The sequence below is a fragment of the Neodiprion virginianus genome, chromosome 4 (genome assembly GCF_021901495.1).
Source record: "Neodiprion virginianus isolate iyNeoVirg1 chromosome 4, iyNeoVirg1.1, whole genome shotgun sequence".
NCBI lineage: Eukaryota > Metazoa > Arthropoda > Insecta > Hymenoptera > Diprionidae > Neodiprion > Neodiprion virginianus.
The window spans coordinates 19,123,263-19,143,667 of NC_060880.1; the positions used below are offsets into that span (position 1 = coordinate 19,123,263).

Consider the following 20,405-nt stretch of genomic DNA (forward strand, 5'->3'; position numbering starts at 1 on the left):
TAGCCAAAACCACATTTTTCGGTTATGGTAAAAAATGGAGGTACAATTAAGGGAGTACTCCGGTAAAATTTTGAAAATATTAAGTTTTCCGTTCTGGAAGTAACTGAATAAGATGTAATCAAAAATTTCTTTCACAACATTTAAATTGTGGTAGAATGCGGTCGAAAAGAAATTATTAGCAGCGAAAAACAGGAAATTTTTTTCCACGGCATATGCTACAATGTAACTTAAATCTTGCTGGAAGGAATTTTTGGCCACATATCTTCTAGTCATTTAAAAAATGAAAACCTTGGTGCTATTTTTTCGTCGCGCGACGGGATCAGTCGAGAGATCGACAAGGAATGAATTCGTAAAGGGTGGATGGGGGGCAGCTGCGCCCGTTTTAATCCGGGGAGAAGCTTGTGTCAGGGTCCGGTCGAGATTTCTGTCGGCATGGACGGTAATCGCACACAAAGACGAGAAGTGAACGCGTACGTAGCGCTCAAATTCAAACAAGCATTTAAACCGAAATGTTTAATAATCCTAAAGTCAGGCCGGACGTCACGCGTCACGTGCTTCGCGAAGTCCGACCGAGATTAACTCGATTCAATTAATAACCGACCCATGCATCACGGGGCGATGTCTTCGGGACAACTTTCGACATGCTTCGTACGCGTATTACTTATTATTATACAATTATATCCTGGGGATGATGCGATGCAATTTTATTCATTGTATTGTAACGCCGTTCCTTCGCCTCCTTGGACGAATTACTCAGAGCTGTGAGATTATATTAGGGGCCATACTTAAATTACGTAACAAACGTAAGGGAGGGGGGGGGGGGGTCAGACTCGATTGTTACACTTTGTTACGATACGGGGGAGGGGGTCTTTTGATGCTTGTACGTAATTTTTTGAATTGAATGTAAAATTTTTTGATAATTAATAAAAAAATTCAAACTGAATTCCCGCGCCAGATTCTGTTATAGCCAAACCTTTAACATTTTGAAACTAGCGCGCTGCGGTAGCTCTTGGCATTAGATCACTCAACTTACAGTAATTAAAACACTTAATAATTAATTAATAATTAATAAATAAAAGAATAATGAAAAATACAAATGATTTTAATAAAATTTTATGCTATTTCGTTATTTGATTCCGAAAAATTACGTACAATTTGGGACGGGGGGGGGGGGGGGGGGGGTGACATTTTGTTATGATCTGATACACAGGGGGGGTAGGGGTTGAAAAGTTCTTCAAATTCCGTTACGTAATTTAAGTACGGCCCCTTATATTATATACTTTTCTCTTTTTTTTTTTCTGTGGTCTCTCATTTGATCTTGAGATTTGTTTCATATTCGTGACATTTTTTCGTGTACAAAAATTAAAAATTTTAATTCACTTTCCCAGCTTCGAAAAGTCGGTTCAACGTAAAATGAATTTTGCGGAATTCAAGACATTGCGATATCAATTGTATGAAAAATTTGGCACAGAAATTATTTAAATGTTTGAATAGCGTTTTTATACTCCGGGGTTGAAAAATCGAAATAACGAAACGACTACAATCTGATTGATTTGTTTATTTTTTTTATTTTTTTCCCTTAATAAGGAAAAAAAAATATATATGTACAAAGCTTGAAAATATTTTTAACGCGTATCTTTCGAATAGTTGTATACAATTAATGATTCAATCATCATCGGAAAATCGTGAAACGATCAAAGATCGTAAACATCCAAATCGGCATGTATGAAAAAACGACCAACATAAATATACAACTTCTCTACATACCGTGGATAAAATGGAGAAAATAGAATTTTCAACACGTTGACTTCGGAAAATTTTCAAAGAATAATTTTCCCGAGGTCAAGTATCGTTAATTAATCGTTAATTATACGTACTGGGATCCAAAGTCTGAAGTTCGGCATGTTTTCCTTTGAGAAAACTGGGGTGTTCACCTTAAATCCTTGAAAATTATCGGGCAATTAAACCGAGGCAGCTCGCAGAAGAAAAGAACGAGCAGCAGTAGCAGTGACCTTAGAAAGGTGAGACTTGTTGGCGGCGTTATCGATCAGCATCCTTAGGTGAGAGAGGGTCGAGGTTGAAAAATAAGAACCGGAGAACGAGAGCGGAGCGGTGAGAAAGAGAGATAGATAGATAAAGAGAGAGAGAGAGAGAGAGAGAGAGAGAAGGCAAAGCCGTGGGGGCAGAAAACTTGAGGAATCATCGTACGTGATCAAAACTGTTTTCACAATCAAGATCTCGCCTGAGTCGGGGGGCCCAGGACTTCGATCTTAAACAAATAAATTCTACCGTCGCGGGATAAGGACCTCCGTTTAATAACAATAACAACACACGCGTTGCGGGCAACTTCAGCCTGCTTCAGTCAAGCTCAAAGCCACAGTTAACGAACTAACCAAATAAGACGTGAACTTAAATAGCGCGTAATAATCGGACAGCTTCGTAAATTTGGTTCGAGAAAAAAAAAAAGAAAAAAAAAATAACCTATTGATTGGTGTGTTTTGAGGGGTCGGAAGATGGAAGCGTCACAAAGACGAATTTTTTTAGGCGCAAAAATGTGATTCACAGATTTTATAAATACGGTATGTTCAAGTATGGAAAAATCAAAGTATAGAAGGGTCAAAGTATAGAAAGCCGAAATATATTACCTTGAGAACGAATAAGAATATACGTAGTAAGACGAACAAATTGAAAGCGTTAGAATTCTAACTATCATTTATATATGCTATCTATCATTTTGAGTTTCTATAGTGTGAAATACTATAAAATACATTTTTGCGTTTCTGAAAATTCTATATGAAACCCTTCTATCTTCCGCCATCAAAATAATTAAATTTTTAGGTATTTCATTTTTCAATTTCTAGTCTATTATTTTCTTGAGTATGTATGGCGAAGACCTATGGAAATTTTTTACACCCCTTTGACCGGATAAACTTTCGTCTTTCGATATTTATTTTCACTTCTTATGCTTATTCCAGCTCACTTTATGTCTTCCATTTTATTACTCTTGCTTCATCTGATTTTCCTCATATTCGCTTATCTTGTTTATCCTCAGTATTCGTTCTATTCCTTCTCCTGTTCTCGACGTTATCGTTCTTGCTGTGAGTTCTGGATTCTTCGAATTCTCTCTGCGTTCCATTTCCATTATTTGTTGCGGTTTCTCTTATTTATCATTAAATTTAATCTCCATTTTCCATACTCTTCTCTTCCCAGTATCAGTTTCCTCTTCATTCATTGCAGCATCTGAATTTTACTACAACTTTCGTCTTTACACCTTTATCCATTTTTTTTCATAATACACTTTGCTCTTCGCTTAGTTTTTCATCAATTTAATATTACTCCATCTTACCTTCTTTCTCACGTGTTTCCGCAATAACTCTTTAACTGCCACCAATTTCAAGTCCAGAAATCATACCCCTTAGTAAACGAAAACTATACGCTTTCCATGAAGTTCAAAAATCGAACCTCCCTCTTTCCGTACAAATAAAATTCCTCTCAACCCTCCTCTTCACAGTTTTTCCCGTGCACCCTGTAACGGATTGCACAGAGAAAAAAAATTAGGAATGGCAGGCATAATTTTTTGTAATCCAGGTATATTGTATGGTTAAAATACCAACTAGCATACTATATAGATTTTTCATTTCAAGAATATGATACTGTGAGGGTTATCAAATTTGGTATTGTAAAATTAGCAATACCCACAGTAAGTAATTTGATCTACTGAGATCAGCAATACGATTTGATCATGTCATGGATGTTATTAGTTTAGTTAACGATATCGGCTTAACAATATTTGCATAGTTGCATCTGGTATAACGCGTTTTAGATATGACAAATAACGTTTCTGGGGTAAAGTGAAAATCTGCTGCGACTAATTATATTTTTCCAACCAGAACGATACGGTCGATAGTTTCATATGATTTCTCTCCGTGTGTATACGCGTAAAAGGTATCAAAAGGTCAGTTGATAGGGCTGAGATTTCGGGGCGAATTCTCTCGGGTACCGGATCTCCGCAGCATCCCTTCGCCTCCCCCCCCCTCCCCCCTCGCCCCTCCCTCGCCACCCTTCCGCCCCTCCGATCCTCCATCCCTTAGCCGTAAGCGGGGGCGGGTGCCCCGCTTGACGATCGAGTGTGCGAGCGCCTTGGCGCTCAGTAAGCGGCCAGCCGCCACAGAGTACGGTTCGTTCGTTCGTTCGTACGCAGGCACGGTAATCTCAGGTGCAGCTCGCGCGTTGGAGAGTCACCCGAGTGATATCCACCACCACCGAAAGTGTTATAAGTAAGTGCAACTGGCTCGAGGTTGATGTTAAGGTATAACAAAGGTTACCACGAGGAGTGCATCGTCGCCTGGAACAATCGAGTCGGAACACCCTGATCATATCCGAAAGCTTCGGATCCTCTTCGAGGGACTTCCGTCGTTGATATATCGCGAGTGAATGGTGAACAGTGATTCAATGTCGCGTTCATCGCATTAGTTGGGTGCAGGTTCGATCAGCGGCCAAGAGTGCAGGGGTGTCCGTAAGGTAGCGCGATTGTTAACCGCGGGAATTGGTAAAGTCACATGGGATAAGGGTGGACCGAAACCTAGAGGCCTGGACCGATAACCAACACCGTTGTTGTAACCGGAGTCATTACACTATTTGAGGGTACTGCCATGCAGGCAGAGCCGCGGTGTTAGTTGGAAGATCGTAGTCTCTTCCGGGTCCGAAACCCAGCGATAATGGCGCGGGTCCAGACCCTTTCAAACTGCCTTGCACTGTTGCTGGTGGTCGGCATTCGACTGGCCGAAGCTGGGGGCGAGGGTTACATGAAGATGTTCGCGGCCCAGCAGAACCCCGTTGATCCTTGCTTCGACGAGGACAGACCGCGGCGGTGCATCCCTGACTTCGTTAACGCGGCCTTCGGGACAGCCGTCGAGGCATCTTCGACGTGCGGAAGTGGTGGACCGACGCGTTACTGCGACGTCTCCGATGTTCCAGGGGGCAGTCCGGGCCCCTGTCACGTTTGCGACGACTCAACGCCGCGGCGGCGGTTCCCCGCGAGTTACTTGACCGACCTCAACAACCCTAACAACATCACCTGCTGGAGGAGCGAGCCTCTGGTATCGTCGCAGAGCTTTTCGGCGCCCCCGGATAACGTAACGCTGACCTTGTCGTTGGGGAAGAAGTACGAGCTGACATACGTCAGCCTCCAGTTCTGCCCCCGGGCCGCGAAGCCGGACTCCATCGCCATATACAAGTCCATGGACTACGGGAAGACCTGGCAGGCCTTCCAATTCTACTCGTCCCAGTGCCGCCGCGTTTATGGGAGGCCGAATCGTGCCACCATAACCAAGGCCAACGAGCAGGAGGCACGCTGCACGGACAGTCATCGGTACACCGGAGGCGACGGACTCGCACCCGTCGGACGCATAGCCTTCAGCACCCTCGAGGGACGCCCGTCGGCTTCGGACTTCGACAACTCGCCGGTGCTCCAGGACTGGGTTACCGCGACGGACATCAAGGTTGTTTTCAACCGGCTTCACCTCCCCCATGGTCAGGAAGAGTTCGCGCCTCAGGAGGAGATCCAGACGGCCGAGGAGACCGGCGTTGTCAAGGAGCTTAGGAAGGACCTCCAGGAGCGTGCCAAGGCCAAGGGCCATTCCAAAGCCCAGTTCGCCAAGGCTGATGGGCTCGAGTCTGCTGGACCCACCGTACTTCCGTCCGTTCAGGTGATCGGACCACAGGAAATGCAGTCCAACGACGCTCTGGACATCGACGTTAGGGATATGAGCCTCGTCACCACCACCGTCATCACGACCACATCGACCACCCTCGCTCACCACTACGCTGTTTCCGACTTCACCGTTGGCGGTCGGTGCAAGTGCAACGGGCACGCGGCGAGGTGCGTTCCTGACAAGGAGGGCGAGCTCTTGTGCGATTGCAGACACAACACGGCCGGCAGAGACTGCGAACGGTGCAGGCCTTTCCACTTCGATCGACCATGGGCAAGGGCCACTGCCAAGGAGGCGAACGAGTGCAAGGGTGAGTTGTTTTTATTCGCAGACTTTGTAGCAGTAAAGTGTGCGTTGGCGAAAGTTTTCGTCATTTCCTGTACCTACTTCAGGAGGGAATGCTGCTTCGTTTCTGTTTCTTTGGCTTTTTATCACTCCCGTATAGGCATTTGTTGCTTTTTGGTCAGTTAAGCTTATTTTTAGAGTCTGGTAACGACCGATCGTTACATGCGTAAGGAGGAGAATGATTGAAATCCTCATCAAATCCAATACCATGGTCAAAGCTAACGACAACTGATCAGATTGATAAAGTTACTTCATAGTGGATGCGATGGTACGATTTGGCCGATTCCGTGGCCTCAAAGTTTTGCGCGACTCGGATAGAAGGGTATAAACATTTGTACATTGCACCCTTCAATATCTAGATATTATAAGTACGACTCTAAACCGTTTTGAACACTGTTCCCATAAAGTTCGAGATATTCGCAACTTGCGTAGGCGTAAACCACGTTCTATCATCCTTCTGCATATTATCAATCGTTCAAGAGCCACGCAATTAGAGAAATTGAATTCCTCGAAGATCTATTTGCTGAATACTATCCGAAGTGACGGAATTCTCCGAAGTCCTTAAGATCAAGATTACACTCCACCTCTTTCATCCGAAAGGAGTTTCTGCGTGTCTTCGAATAATTGATACTGGTTCAACCTTGAGTAAATTTGCTCGTTTGCGGAATTGCCCTTCCAAACGAGGCGGCGCGAGTTCGCATGCCGTATATAATGACTCCTCGCGCAGAAACGCGTGAAAGTCCACGTTGCACTCCGTGTCCCTCCGGAGTCGCGAGCACGCAGTCTCGAGAGTGGAGGATATACCTAGTAAGTAATGCGGTTCGATTTGAAGAAGCGAGAATTTACGACCAATTTGTATCTGGAATTTTTGCGCAGCGGTCGCGAAGGCTTGTCTCGCGAGTCGAGTTCAGAGACGCGATTCTTTTTTGGCACCGCCGCGGTTTCGCAGCCGCTTCTGCGGAGCCAGGAGTCAACCGAGCTCGCGTCGTATCCTCGTCTCCATCCTGCTCGGTCTCGTCACACCTACAAGACGAACACCATGCCCATGTCAGTTCACGGCGACTGGCCGCCAGCCAGAGCAGATATTCTCTTCATTGTTACAGAAGTCATGGGCCTTCCTGCTAGTCCTCGAGGTTCGGTGGCCTTGGCTGGAACTGCTCGTTTCGACACTTGTTATACGCGTGTTAAAAGAGCTCGCGACACAGACGCTTTCCGCAGGTATAACACACTCGCGTCGATTGTCCTCTCGCGTTTCTATACCCAGTCAGTCGCATTGCGAGTATGTGTCCGATGTACGGTGATTTGACAAAACGCTCCCGACGTGTTTACTTGACGCCTATCCGCGTTCTCTCGATTGTCTTACTACCCATATTCATCCATCCAACGTGCGAGAGACACGGTCGTTCCGCAATACTCCTATTGTTCGATTGTGAATAGATCAAAGCCACGCGTGTAACACTTCGTGTCCTCATCACTTGAATAGGTTCCCCGATTCCCGTACTCGTGACCCCTTACGGTTTAGACTTATTTTCGTTTAACAAGTACTGCTCACGAACAGGTAACCACTCTGTCCGCTCGATTCGGTTCACTCCATCATCCTCAATTTTTTCTCCTCCCCAACGTATGGCTGCAGGCCCCTATTCTTTACGCCAACTGTCGACGATCTAGCGTGGTTCTTCGATTCGATCATCTTGCCTCCCTGAAATTCTTCACTAGTCTTACAAAATTTTCACGATCGAGTAGACGGCTCTAAATGTTAGTGTAGGTAGATTCCAGACATTCGCACTGTAAGAAATGGTAGTGTCGAAGTGGAACATTTTTTTTTCAGTCAATTTCGTAATTCGACATCCGATAGTGTCAGATTGGCACCAAATTCTGATCCATAAAAGTCCACTCTGCATATTTCTTACAGTGTAGTAGCAGTAGTGGTACAGACACCATTGGATCAAGTTAACGGACTAATTTGCCAAGTCGCTCGTCCAATACGCACCTAAACCAATCATGTTTGCAACGATTATTCACCAACTTGGACATGTTACGAATGCATCCGAAGGCCGACATCCGGGGTATAAGTAACGATCGATGGTTATCGACTGGTCTCCGTGGAACACCGGCCGACGTAGGCAGATCCACGGAGCGGTGAGCGCGACAAAGAAACTCGGAAGTAATAACCGGTGTTACGGGGAATCGTGGAGGACTGGTACATGCACCCGAATCACAAAGGAGCGTAACATACGCAGGAATTAAAGGCGGGGAGCCAAAATGGTTCATTGAATCCCCACATAGTGGCTCTTTATGCCCCCCTTAGGTAGGTACGGTACATGACGCAGTAATAACCCGGCCGACACACGCATACCGAATCTCTTCGATCCCGTTTGTGAACACACGGGGTGCATTAGGAGAACCGATACCATCTTCGCCCGCGGCACTTTTGACTCTATACCTACCTACACTCTATACGCGGTTCATCGGCATGGTGGTCATAACTGGCCGCGTGTGCCGTCACCCGATGCTGCATGGATCACGTGCACATGGCCCGGTCTCCGGCATTCTTTCATCTCCGTTTCATCTCGCGGGAAATTCGACGATCTCTCTCCCTCTATGTATCGCATGCCGCAAGCTGCTTTCGGAACAGCGTTTATAACCACTGTTTGCCAATCGCTGCGGAGCTGTTTGCTATTCGTCTGTCTTACTGTCCGCATTCCAGGCTAGTCTAACTTGGGGAAAATATGCAGCCTCGTCTCGTACGCCGGATGTTGTCGTTGTGGAACGTCCGTTCGGTGCCTTGACGCTGTTGTTCTTTATTCTATATTTCTACACATTCGAACTAGTCTGCTACTTGGCAAACGGATCGATCCTGTGCTTCTCTTTGCTCTTTGCTCTTTCGACGACGACGACGACGACGACGCTCGCTTCGTTCTTACTTCGCTTTTATGCTCTTGTGATATAATAATCCACCGCGTGAGGTAATCGTTACTGTCTCGTTGACCATTTACATATTCTCTTTTCCGTCGTTTCGTCGGTCGATTTCTGCTACGTTTTTATCCTTTTTCTTATGTAAGACAGTTGTTCTTAGACAGTTTTAAAATAAACCAAAATTAATCGATGAACAATTCTCGTGACCAATTTGGAAATTCGAAATGAAATAGTGTCAAATTGGTACTAGTTTACAGTCTGTAGAAAATTCACACCGTATTTTCTTCTTACAAACTGCAAGTTGAACTAACAATCTGCGAATGATTCAATCCCTGCACTTTAAATTCCGAATTTCTTGCATCAACTGTAATCAAGGCTCGTAATGAAATTTGGTTGTTTTCTTTTCTTTCACAGGCACAGTGTGAGTACGTAAACAACGGTTATTATACCAAGACGTGTGGCAAAAGCGCGATGTCTCTTTCAAATAATAAAAACACTTACGAAGGATGTACGAAGAGCGTGAGGTTTGATGCTTGAATGGGTCACATTGACGTTGAAAATCCGTTTGAATAATATTTTCGTTAACTGTATAATGTCGGTCGATAAACAGTGCGCGCAGTAGGGCATCGTGCAGGAATTATTCAAACTCGACTTTTCATACCTTTTATAGGTACGTATAGCCTCAGAAGCCGCAGCTCTTCGATAACCTCGACCCCGGATTATTATATACATTTTTATTATTCCGAATTCGATTTTTTCTCCTTTCTATTTCCCAACGTACAAATACGACGTCGGAAATATACTCCAATCACCGATTGATTACTACCTGACGTCCAGGTATTCATTTTCGTCAAATTATCACCATCATCATCGTCGTCATCGTCATCATTATTATTATTATCATCATCATCATCATTGCAGTCGTCACTGAAATCTGTACGAAAATATCTTAAACGAAACGTCTCCGGTTAAGGAGCAATTCTGACAAGGATGGGGATGAAAATCGAGTTAAAAAACGGCGAGACCCTCGGGGGGAAACGCCGATTGAATTACAGTTTAATTTCGCCGGCGTTATATATGTATATGTATATATATGTATACATTGTGCACACTCTGCATACACATATATACAGTTAATATAATATTATACATGTGAGCATCGCACTCGCAACCTGAGTGATCTGAGGAGTTGATGAGATAAATAAATATACAAATAAATAAATAAAACGATGAGAGGAGGATGAAAGAAGGAAAGAGAGAGAGAGAAAAGAAAGAAAAAATTTAAAGAGAAATAGAAGAAGAGAGAGAATTTCTTGCGCAATAATTTACATTTCAAATTGAATTTTTATTCTCATTTCTCGGCGAGAGTCAACTCGACTGACAGGCCTCCTCTTGCAGCGTGCTCGGTTTCTCGGTTAGCCTCTGAATTTTCTCTTACTCTGTCTCTCTTTCATTCGTTATTATTATTTTACGTATGTTTCTTTTTTTTCCGCTCATCGTGCGGTTGTACTACAGCGAAACGACATAACCGCATAAAAAGAGAGGTGGTAGAAAAATGTAAGTATACAAAATGTCCGAGCGGTATTGTAGAAACCGCGTGTTTAATACAAAATTAGAAATACGGTGTATTCGGTATAATTTAAGTGGATGGTTTACGGTGGTAAAAAATTAACCGTTTAAAGTGAAAATTTTTCACCTTGTTTCGTCGTTTTTTTTTCCAGTTTCAGTTTAAGTACGGTTGATTCGAAAGCTCGCCTCGAGGCGAAAATTAACACAAGGGGATATATCGTGTGGGTTGAACGGTCGTTCTCGATTTTCTTGGTTCAGGATAAAGATTTCACGTCCGTGCATATAAACTCTAAGAAAGTTTTATATAAGTACGGGTATATGCGTGCAGGCTGAAAGGGAGCGGAGGTTTATCTTTAACGGGGAACAAATTAAGCTGCCTGATTGTTTAACGGCGTGTTTGTCTTGGTTGTACGACTCCGTGTATTCTCGTCTTGATAAACCACTTGTGGCACATATTAATTTAAAACGCATCCCATGCACTTTAGGGTGAGCCCCAAAAAACTAACCTATCGAATTTATGGTCTTAAAAGGACCTATTTACAAAGACAAAAATTCTCCTGTTTAGAAAAATTTTTAGCTCAATTTGAAAAGGTGTCGCTGGCAATTTGAAATTTCCTATTTAAATAACACGCAAAAATTTTTGTTTTTTTTTTTCATTAAAAATGCTATAACTTTTGCTAAAACTGCATATTTCCGTTTTTCTTCGACTTTCACGGCCCGTAAATATGCGAATTTTTCAGTCTAGAAAATCAACTCAGTAGCCTTTTTTAGAGAATTTAATGCCCTGCAAGAATATGCTTAGAAAAATTTTGTAATTCCAGCGATTAAATATTTACATCATATTTAATGAAAAAAATTTTTTTGCGTGTTATTTAAATGGGAAATTTTAAATGGCCAGCGACACCTTTTAAAATTGAGCTAAAAATTTTTCTAAACAGGAGAATTTTTCCCCAGTAAACAGGTCCTTTTCAGACCATAGATGCGATAGGTTAGTTTCTTTGGCTCACCCTAATTCACCTGTACATAAATAAAAGCGAGAAAAGTTATCACGAAACGGAATTTATTATACGAGATAATTGCGCGATAAATTGTTTCAAACTGTCGGATCGAAAAGCGAAATTTTCTTTCCTCGAAGAAACGATCTTTGTTCGTTTCTTTTTGTTTCTCAGCCCCCTTGAAGCGACGAAAGAAGAGGGTATAAACGTATCACGGAATTTTTACTCCAATCGCAGGAAACTTTTATCACCGGCTCGCTGATATCGCCGGATGATTTAGGTATGCGGCGGTGAAGGAATTTGAGGAGAAGCGAAATTAGCATCGTGACTCGACCGACTGCCGGAAGCAAACTGCCCGAAAGTGCTTTGTTCAAATTTGTCTGCTCTTCCGGTCACCCCACATTTAAATTTTATTTTTTTATTTTTTTCTATTATTTCTATTTTCTCGCTAGCTTTGATTTTTCTCGTGCGTGCGTTACTTTCACCGGGTTTTACGACACGTATAACGATCCGTTATTCGGTTGGAGTTTATAACGCGATACGTCTTTGAAGCCCGTTTCATACATCTCATGGGAATCAATGAACCGGCTGTATTTTGATCTCCCATCGAGAATCCTTGGAAGGCTCGATTTCTAACAGATATCGGAATCAGCCTACACGGAGTCAGTACTTGACTATTTTTAATTTTTATCGTAACCAAAAAAATACTATTCTAGGTATAAAATTTAACTGAGTTTTGTAGCTGTAACACGAAAATATAGTACGTGTTGATATCCTTTTTTATATATTTTCACGTGATTATTTAAACAAATTAAAGTCAACGATTCGTTTATTGACTGGAAAAAAAGTAGTTGGCTAAACAAGCTGATTCAATGTTGAGTGTACTATAACGGCAGTAAACAATTACTGGTAAAAAATTTTGTTGTAATTACAATAGCGTTAAAATTGTAACCGTAACGATGCTTATTTGGCTAAAATTTCACCAGCAATTATGGCAAATGAATCAATTCCGAGTCATGCGGATATCCGAAATCGCTGACGATCTGTAAATTACCGCCGACTGTAGGAATTCGAATATTACTATCGCAGGTATACAAAATTCCGGGTTCTACGGGTCTGTGGGAGGAATTTCGAATGTATCGACGTTTGATGGTTTTTTCGTACGGGGGATATAATGAAGTCCGTACGACGAAGCATCGCAACCTTAACCCATAGAATTACCCCGAGTGATTTTTATCTCCGCATTATAGATGCTTATTATCATGCCCTCGGACGCTATGTGAGATTTAATTCGGCTGGAAACTTGATCCTTAAGGCGAAGACACGGCGCAGCGATGTCAGATGCTGTCATCGCTTTAACGAAATTCAATCAGTGCGCGTTATACGTTTACACAGATATTACACGCGTATAAAAATAATACAACTTGACGCAATGACGGAAAGTAAATCAGATGTAAGGCCGAAGGGTGTACGGAATTTTCTCAACATTTTTACGTGAAACTCTTAAATTCCGTTACTCGCGCTTTGTATCGTTATTTGTATATATATGTTACATGCACATGCATACTCACCCTTGCGCAGGAATGCGGCACTTCGATTATCGGTATTTCCTTATCTCGACCTTTCTATTGCGTTTGCGTTCCTCGAGCGTTTTTCCTGTTCACAGTTCAGCCAAGGAATGCGAAATGATCCGATGTCTTAATCTCTCGCCTCGCAACTCGACCGACAGTTAAGGATTTATCAGGTGTACAGTTCGGTCGGAAAAGCGTTAAAATGGAATAATTGTAAGAAACAGAGGTTCAGAATAGACGCGGTTGAATTTCGAGTTCTGATAGGCGAGCAAAAAGGAAAAAAAAAAATGTAAATAATAAATTCAACACTCGTACAAGTAAAAATTCAAGCTTTTATTGTTAGGCGATTAGTTACACGGAACGGTTTATTAAAAAATAAAATACACTTACACATCTGTATAATTTGTCGATATTGTATAGACCGTGCAATTTCTTCTTCTCTCTGATTGTCAATAAAAAATGTAGAATAGTTGTACCGATGTCGACACATTTTTTTTTTTTTTTCTCTATCCGTTTTTCCGTACCCAGGAGACACTCGTTCATACCAAATTTCGAGCCTATGTTTTTTTCAATGATCATATCGCAATCCATTCGTTGTTTGTGTAGACAGTTTTAAGCGGACTGTACACTTCCACGACATGCAATTCAATTACGTGAAAATGCACACTGCAGTCTGAATATACGTTTTATTATCTCGTCGGGTATATATGCGGTTTTAATTAGAGACACCCTTTCTCGGCGACGATGATGGCGATGACGATGATACACGGGGCGAGAATAATATCGGGTATACGTACACAACTGCACACCATGTGCGCCGATATAATTATTACCGACATTTTCGCTAAGCGATGCACAGTGCGATACAACGGCTAAATGTCAGAAATAAACGCCGTCCGCGGCACCTCGGCTTTTAATATCTACGTTGAGACGCTGGATGGAGAGAGAAAGAGAGAGAAAGAGAGAGAGCGGGAGAGGACTGCACTTGAACCGTAATTGATGACCCAGTATAAACTAATAAGTAAACCCTTTACGCGCCGCCTTCGGTTCGGTTACACCGCTATAAGTATTTCCGTCAGTATATCACAATCGTATCTTTTATCAATTTCAAAACGATTTTATCTTGTATGTTATATACGACGTGGTCGGTTTTAATCGAACCAAACGAATGTTTGATAAACGCTAACTGAAAGGTTAGAAACAATAGTTTATGGAAAAGTTTTGGACGGTTTTAGACATTTTTTCAAGTAATGTCTGATTTTATATAGAGAGAATACGTTGTATTTTGGATATGAAGAGATGATAGCGGGATCGAAGTCGAATTCAAAAATTTTAAGAGAACAAAAAAATTAATTTTTCAAAGCTTGCTCTTTGATTATTTTTTCATTGGCCCTTTTTTGCGAAATTGCCAATTTCGCGTCCGCGTGAAAAATTTTCAGTGATCTGGAAGGACGGTGAAAAAACTTTCCTAATGTTTTTTTTCCGCATGTCTTTGAATTTGTCTTTGATTTCGCTATCAGTTCTCGCTATCGTATCTAAAATATAACATGTTCTCTTTCTAAAATATGCCAACGTTACTTACAAGATCTCAAAAATCTTTTCTTCTGACAACTCGCAGCTCTTTTCGTTTGCACCGTTTTTTGCAATAGGTTTGCCGTTTCGTCGGTCGGGATTCGGTTGCCAAAAGCTTTCAGACATTTGCCGAAAATATCTTTCCATATCCCGCTTTCCGATAATTTTCACCCCTCAAGACGTCTTTTGGCACGCTGGGTTTACATTTAAAAATTACCGAATAAGAAAAAAATCATTTTTTTCTTGGATCAAATAACATTTCTTCACCCTATTTGATAAATTAATAAATTCAACAAATCTTTTCTCTGTGTGTATTCACCTCGATTATCATTATTTGGGATTTCCAATGTTAGTATTTTGAAATTCCCAACCACAGGCACAATTGGACATTATTTAGAAGTGTGTGTTTTTTTTTTTTTTTCTCTCAGCAGAAAACGAACGTTCCAATTTATGAACATTGATTTCGAGTGATTTCTATATTAATTTCTAACATATCATGTGATTTTAATGATTTCAATGTTACTATCCTCGATTTTCGATTATTTTCAGAGGTTATCGACGATTTTCAATGATTTCCGGCTTGCTTGCAAACACTGAAAAATTTATCGCAAGACTCGAAACAATTATCACGACTTTCAACGCCTGCCGCGCGATTTCTCAAGCGCTATAACGTAATTAACAATGATTTCTTACAATGATTACAGTCGTCTCGATTGAATCCCCTTTATTTCAAAGTAACATTTTATATACACAGTCGCACTAAAGTTCCTTCGATTTACCATTATTCATTTTCAATCTTGATCGAACGAGCCCCTTGCGTCTACGACTGGTCTTGTATGCGTAAACTCCAATCGTCTTTCGACACCATGATTCTTCTTCGTTTTCCCTTCTTTACACTAGTTTTTTTTCTTCTCGCGTATTTCCAAAAATTCGCAGCTTCCTACGAAGCCGGTTGACGGGTTGAGAACACCTGTTCTTTGTCCGAACGGGTGCTGCACAGTGTGTATAAGCAAGCCTCGTGCTGCTGCACAGAGCCGTGGTCCATGATCGCGGCATGTGGCTGCGGGGAGGATTTTTTTTTTCCACTTCCCTCTCTTTCTCCCATTTTTTTTTCTCCTCCTCTCCTGCTCTCTTCGCTCCTTTTGCTTCTTTTAAAGGCGCGTAGCGGTTAAGCAGCGACGCAAAGGTGAGGTACGCGAGGAGAAGGATAAGGAGGTGGACGATGAGGGGCAGGGGGAGGATATATATCCTCGGTTCATTCAAAGATTCAGAGATTCCTCGGTCGGTGCGCACGTAACAGCTTATACGAGCCGCAGGTATACGTATAATATGGTGTGAAACGTTGACTCAAGTATTTGTAAAAATTTTATTATACACACTGAGAAAAATTTAGTAAAACAGGCATAGTTTGCTAAAACGGATGCTAGATTTTTCTGTAAAACGATGCTATAAAACTAATTTTCATTTTCTACCTAGAACTACATTTTTCGATTGTGGTAAAAAATGAAAATAGTTAAGGACCGAGCGGTAACCGGAAATATAAATTTCTTTCAGTGCACCTCTCCCTTTTCTGCAAATCTTTTTTTCCCTTCTAATTTTAGAAAAGTTTCACTACACCCTGCGAGTACAAAAATTCGATAAATACCGACGATGCGACTATCGCCTGATAAAATTTACAAAGAGTATCGGATTTTCACGCCGCCAAGTTTCCTAATTCTTCACATGCTTATAACGATAATCTAATCATTCGATTGTTCGATAGATTGATCCGTGAATAATTGTCTTAGCTTAGAAATTTTATAAATCATTGAGAGCAAAAACATCAAAATTTACCTGAACAAAAAGAAAAGAAATAAATAAATAACTAATCTAAAAAACGTGGCATCAAATCCAAAAAACAATCAACAGAAACAACTTCTCCCCTGCGTATTTTCGAAGTGATTGATCACTCTGCTCCTGTCACAACAGTCGTGTTATATATACGCAACTGTAGTAACATCGCTGCAGCAGCAGCATGCGTCGCTTACAACTGTGTAATGCGTTTCTAATTATCACCCCTTGCAGCACCCGCGAGTTCAACCAGCTGGTGCAGCTTCTTGCTGCGCTTGCTGCAGCCGCGTGTTCAGCGTTCCGTTTGCAGTCCTCTCTCCCTCTTTCTCTCTTTCCCTCTTTCAGTCTCTCTCTCTCTCTCTCTCTCTCTCTCTCTCTCTCTCTCTCTCTCGCCTTATTACTAAAAATTGTACTTTTTTCCAATCGCTCCGTGCGCTGGCTCGTCGGGGCCTTAAGAGGGGCCCCGGCTTATTAGCGCAGATCCATTACACCTGAAACTCTGGAGAATGTCTTAATTTATATGGCTCTGCTGCACGACTGCGATTCGCTCTACGGTGGAGTGCAATTACGAGAGAAAAAAAATATATATATATACGTATTTAACAATGATGTGCCTAATTGCGGTAAATATCAAGTGCGTAAAAAAAAAAAAAATTTTTTTGTTTTTAGAAACGCGGTAGCTTTTGCGATTTCCATGATTTTTATCGGACAGATTTTTTGTAACCGAGTTCATACAATACAACTGTATCTACGTGCCAATTAAAAGGCAAATTTCTTTCTTTTTTTTTTCTTTTCGCATAATTTCGAAGATTAATATTTATTTTTTGCACGCAACGATTTACAACAAATTTTTTACCTTGTTCTTATAACAACGCTGAAGAGATTTTACTTTATTCTATGTAAGAAGTTACCGCGGCTTTAGGTATGACCAAAATCAAACGTAGGTATTCCAATTTCTTTTTCTTTATTTTGTTTAATTTTTTTTTTCTTTCCTCTTTACAACAACAGTCAGGTGAATTTTCAATAAAATTACACAACGAAACATAGAGTATAATCTTTATTCTTGATACGAAGATAAGAAAAAAAAATTCGTGCGGTACGGAACGTTTTTACGTAGCGGTGTTTGCAAATTTAAAAAACAAAAGAAAAAAAAAATTATCTCGGAGGGTGTCTGCCGAGAACGAAATGATTTTCTCTTCGTACTGAAAAAAAAAATCACCAATCAACGAATTATTTCGCATAATTGTGAACGAATAAACTTTTACACCAAAAAATATGAAACGAAGTTTTATACCTAAGCTAAATGCATACAATATAGAACACGCATTTAACAATGCAACATAGTATATGGTGCAGAACTATATCGTCGAAAATCGAATTTCTCCCATGGCTTCGTGTCGATTAAAATTCCGTTATTCGATTTAACCAGCTGCACTGCACTTGTCTATATATTATATACAGTACATGTTACACATGTCTACACTTGGAGACACCATATACCTTTATTGGGTAAATAGCCTTAAACACACACACACATATATATATACATATATATGCATGCATTTACAACGTGTTACCCAAAGTATATACCTTACACGTACTGCAGAGCTCGCATTATCAACACGTGCCATTGAGGAGCAGGTTACGCGCACCTAGTTAGGATCGATTTCCTACTTACAATTAGAAAGAGAGGCGGGAATGCGACGAAGGGAGAATGAGAGAGGAAGAGGGAGAGCTCCCAGCATTCGTTTGAAAGGGTGTCGCTGTAAGACCGTCGGCAGCGCACGTATTAGCGTTAATTGCTCAATAATCATCTGATACTTACTCGCCGAGCTCTCAGCCCCCATTAGTCCTCCCTCCTCCTCCTCCTCCTCCTCCTCCTCCTCCTCCTCGCCCGCTATCACGATCACGTCACTCCCGCATCTCTTAAGTATCCTCTGCATAGACCCTTTGTGCTCCTGCACGGACGAAACGATTTCAAATGAAATTAAACGGTGTTAGAAAAATCGATTGGGCACTTCGGACGCATTAGGTAAGATGTACAGTCATTTCAATCAAGATTCTATGTCGATGTCTCGGATTGGCTTTATAATTTTTCGTACGGAACTATGCGAAAAAAAAAACGCAATCGTAACTTTTTTCAGAATTTTTCGACCCCGCGTATCTCAAGTATGATTTAAAAACTTGAAAAAAAAAACACTTTTTAAAGTCTGAAAAAATTCAGAAAAATCTTATAAGATGTAACAAAATTTTTGACACCTGTTAGAGGTGGACATTTCGTAACTATTTCGAAAGATAAAATAAGAGAAATAATTAAAAAATATTATTATTATTATTGGATTGCATTTTTGACGTAAGAATGAACATTAAAAGCTCACTACAATATCTCTCTGAATAGAAATTTTTTAGGCCATATTACAATCAGCTTTTATTTCCATTCTCATGTCAAAAAAATATGACCAAATTTTCACGCATTTTGCATTTTGCGGAACACTTGCAGTACTTCGAATAGTATGGTTTGTGCGTTTATTTGTTATTTGACCAGTTGTTTGTGCATCTTTTTTTTTTCTTCGTTTCAAGGGGCCGTCAAAATTTATTGCTCATGGAAAAAAGTTATTAGCTAGACTTTTACATAGATGTTTAAATAAATAACATGATTAAATTGAAAATTGAATATTGTAATTGATTTGGCAGAATTCTTTTAAAATTACCTAAACAGACGCAATTAGATTTAAGAGGAAGACAAAATTCAGTCTTTCAACTCTCACATTTAAAAATCTTCATATTTAAAATTCTGAATCTTAAAACTACAATATTAAAAAATGATCTGAAAAATCGTTTAAAATTTTAAACATACTCATGCATAAAAATCGTTTTGTCACAGGTTTTTTTTCACTCTTTCTACCGAGTTCGCTGAATATTACGAATATATATGCGATCTCAAATCGATATTGCAAAGTGTAAAATATACCGAATCAAAGAATATTGTGTGCCTATAAGAATTTGGAACGTATAAAAAAAATCACTGACACAAGTTTATACAATAAATTATATTTCATCAGAAAATCCACCAACTATTATTTTCTCGAGCCACAGATTGTAAATACGTGTTGTTAATAGAAATTGTGCAATTTGAGAATTCACAACACGTCCAGTCCATCCATCTCGAATTTCCGCCAATTAGTATCTTTCCTGGAGCATAAAAATTCCCGAAACTATATTAAAAAACCTGTCGATCCAATATCCATCAGGCTTAAAAATAATAAACTCCGTAGTAAAAATTTTCATCTCACAACAAAAACGATCTGCAACTGGTATATACATAAAAAAAAAAAAAAAACGGAACGTCGTATCAACTTGATGATAGATAATAACTGTAAAAAATCGAAAAGGCAATTAAAATCTAAATTATGGAAGAGATGAAAGGGCCTCTGAGAGCATCTCTCATCGTCAGTCACCCGTTAGGACATCGAGATGCATCGTCAGCATGCGCGAGGCATGGGACGCGGCGTATATATATATATATATATATATATATTGTAAGTGTGTGTTACGGAAACGCGACGCGCGGTTTCGACGGGACAGACTCGATGTCTCCGGTTCTCCTCTCCCGCAAGTGGAGTAAAAGGCAACCACCCATACCTGCAAGCCGTACGGAAAGTGGCTTGAGGCGGCTGTGCGCCGTGCACGCAGGGAGCGCGGTGAAACACCGGCTGCGGAGTGCGGACCGGGAACCTAACGGAGAGAAAATAAGCAGAAAAGGAGCGCGACGCACGCGACTTACGACCTGCGACGCGCCCCCCCTTTTGCCCCCTGTTTCACCACCCGAAAGCCCGGGCAGCCGCAGCTTGCAGGGTATGATACTCCATAGGCGCGCCGCGCGACCAGCTTATAAA

The 20,405-nt window shown here is 41.1% G+C and overlaps 1 protein-coding gene across 3 annotated transcripts in view; it reads left to right on the top strand.

Moving 5' to 3' along the window:
* The first annotated feature begins 3,756 nt into the window (after nt 1–3,756).
* LOC124302287 (netrin-A-like) overlaps nt 3,757–20,405 on the top strand; it is a 130,232-nt gene continuing 113,583 nt past the window's right edge. For all 3 annotated transcript variants that reach the window (XM_046758272.1, XM_046758273.1, XM_046758274.1), the window contains exon 1: nt 3,757–6,021. In XM_046758272.1, coding sequence (XP_046614228.1) covers nt 4,719–6,021 — 1,303 coding nt within the window. In that variant the 5' untranslated portion in view covers nt 3,757–4,718. The remainder of the gene's footprint in view (nt 6,022–20,405) is intronic.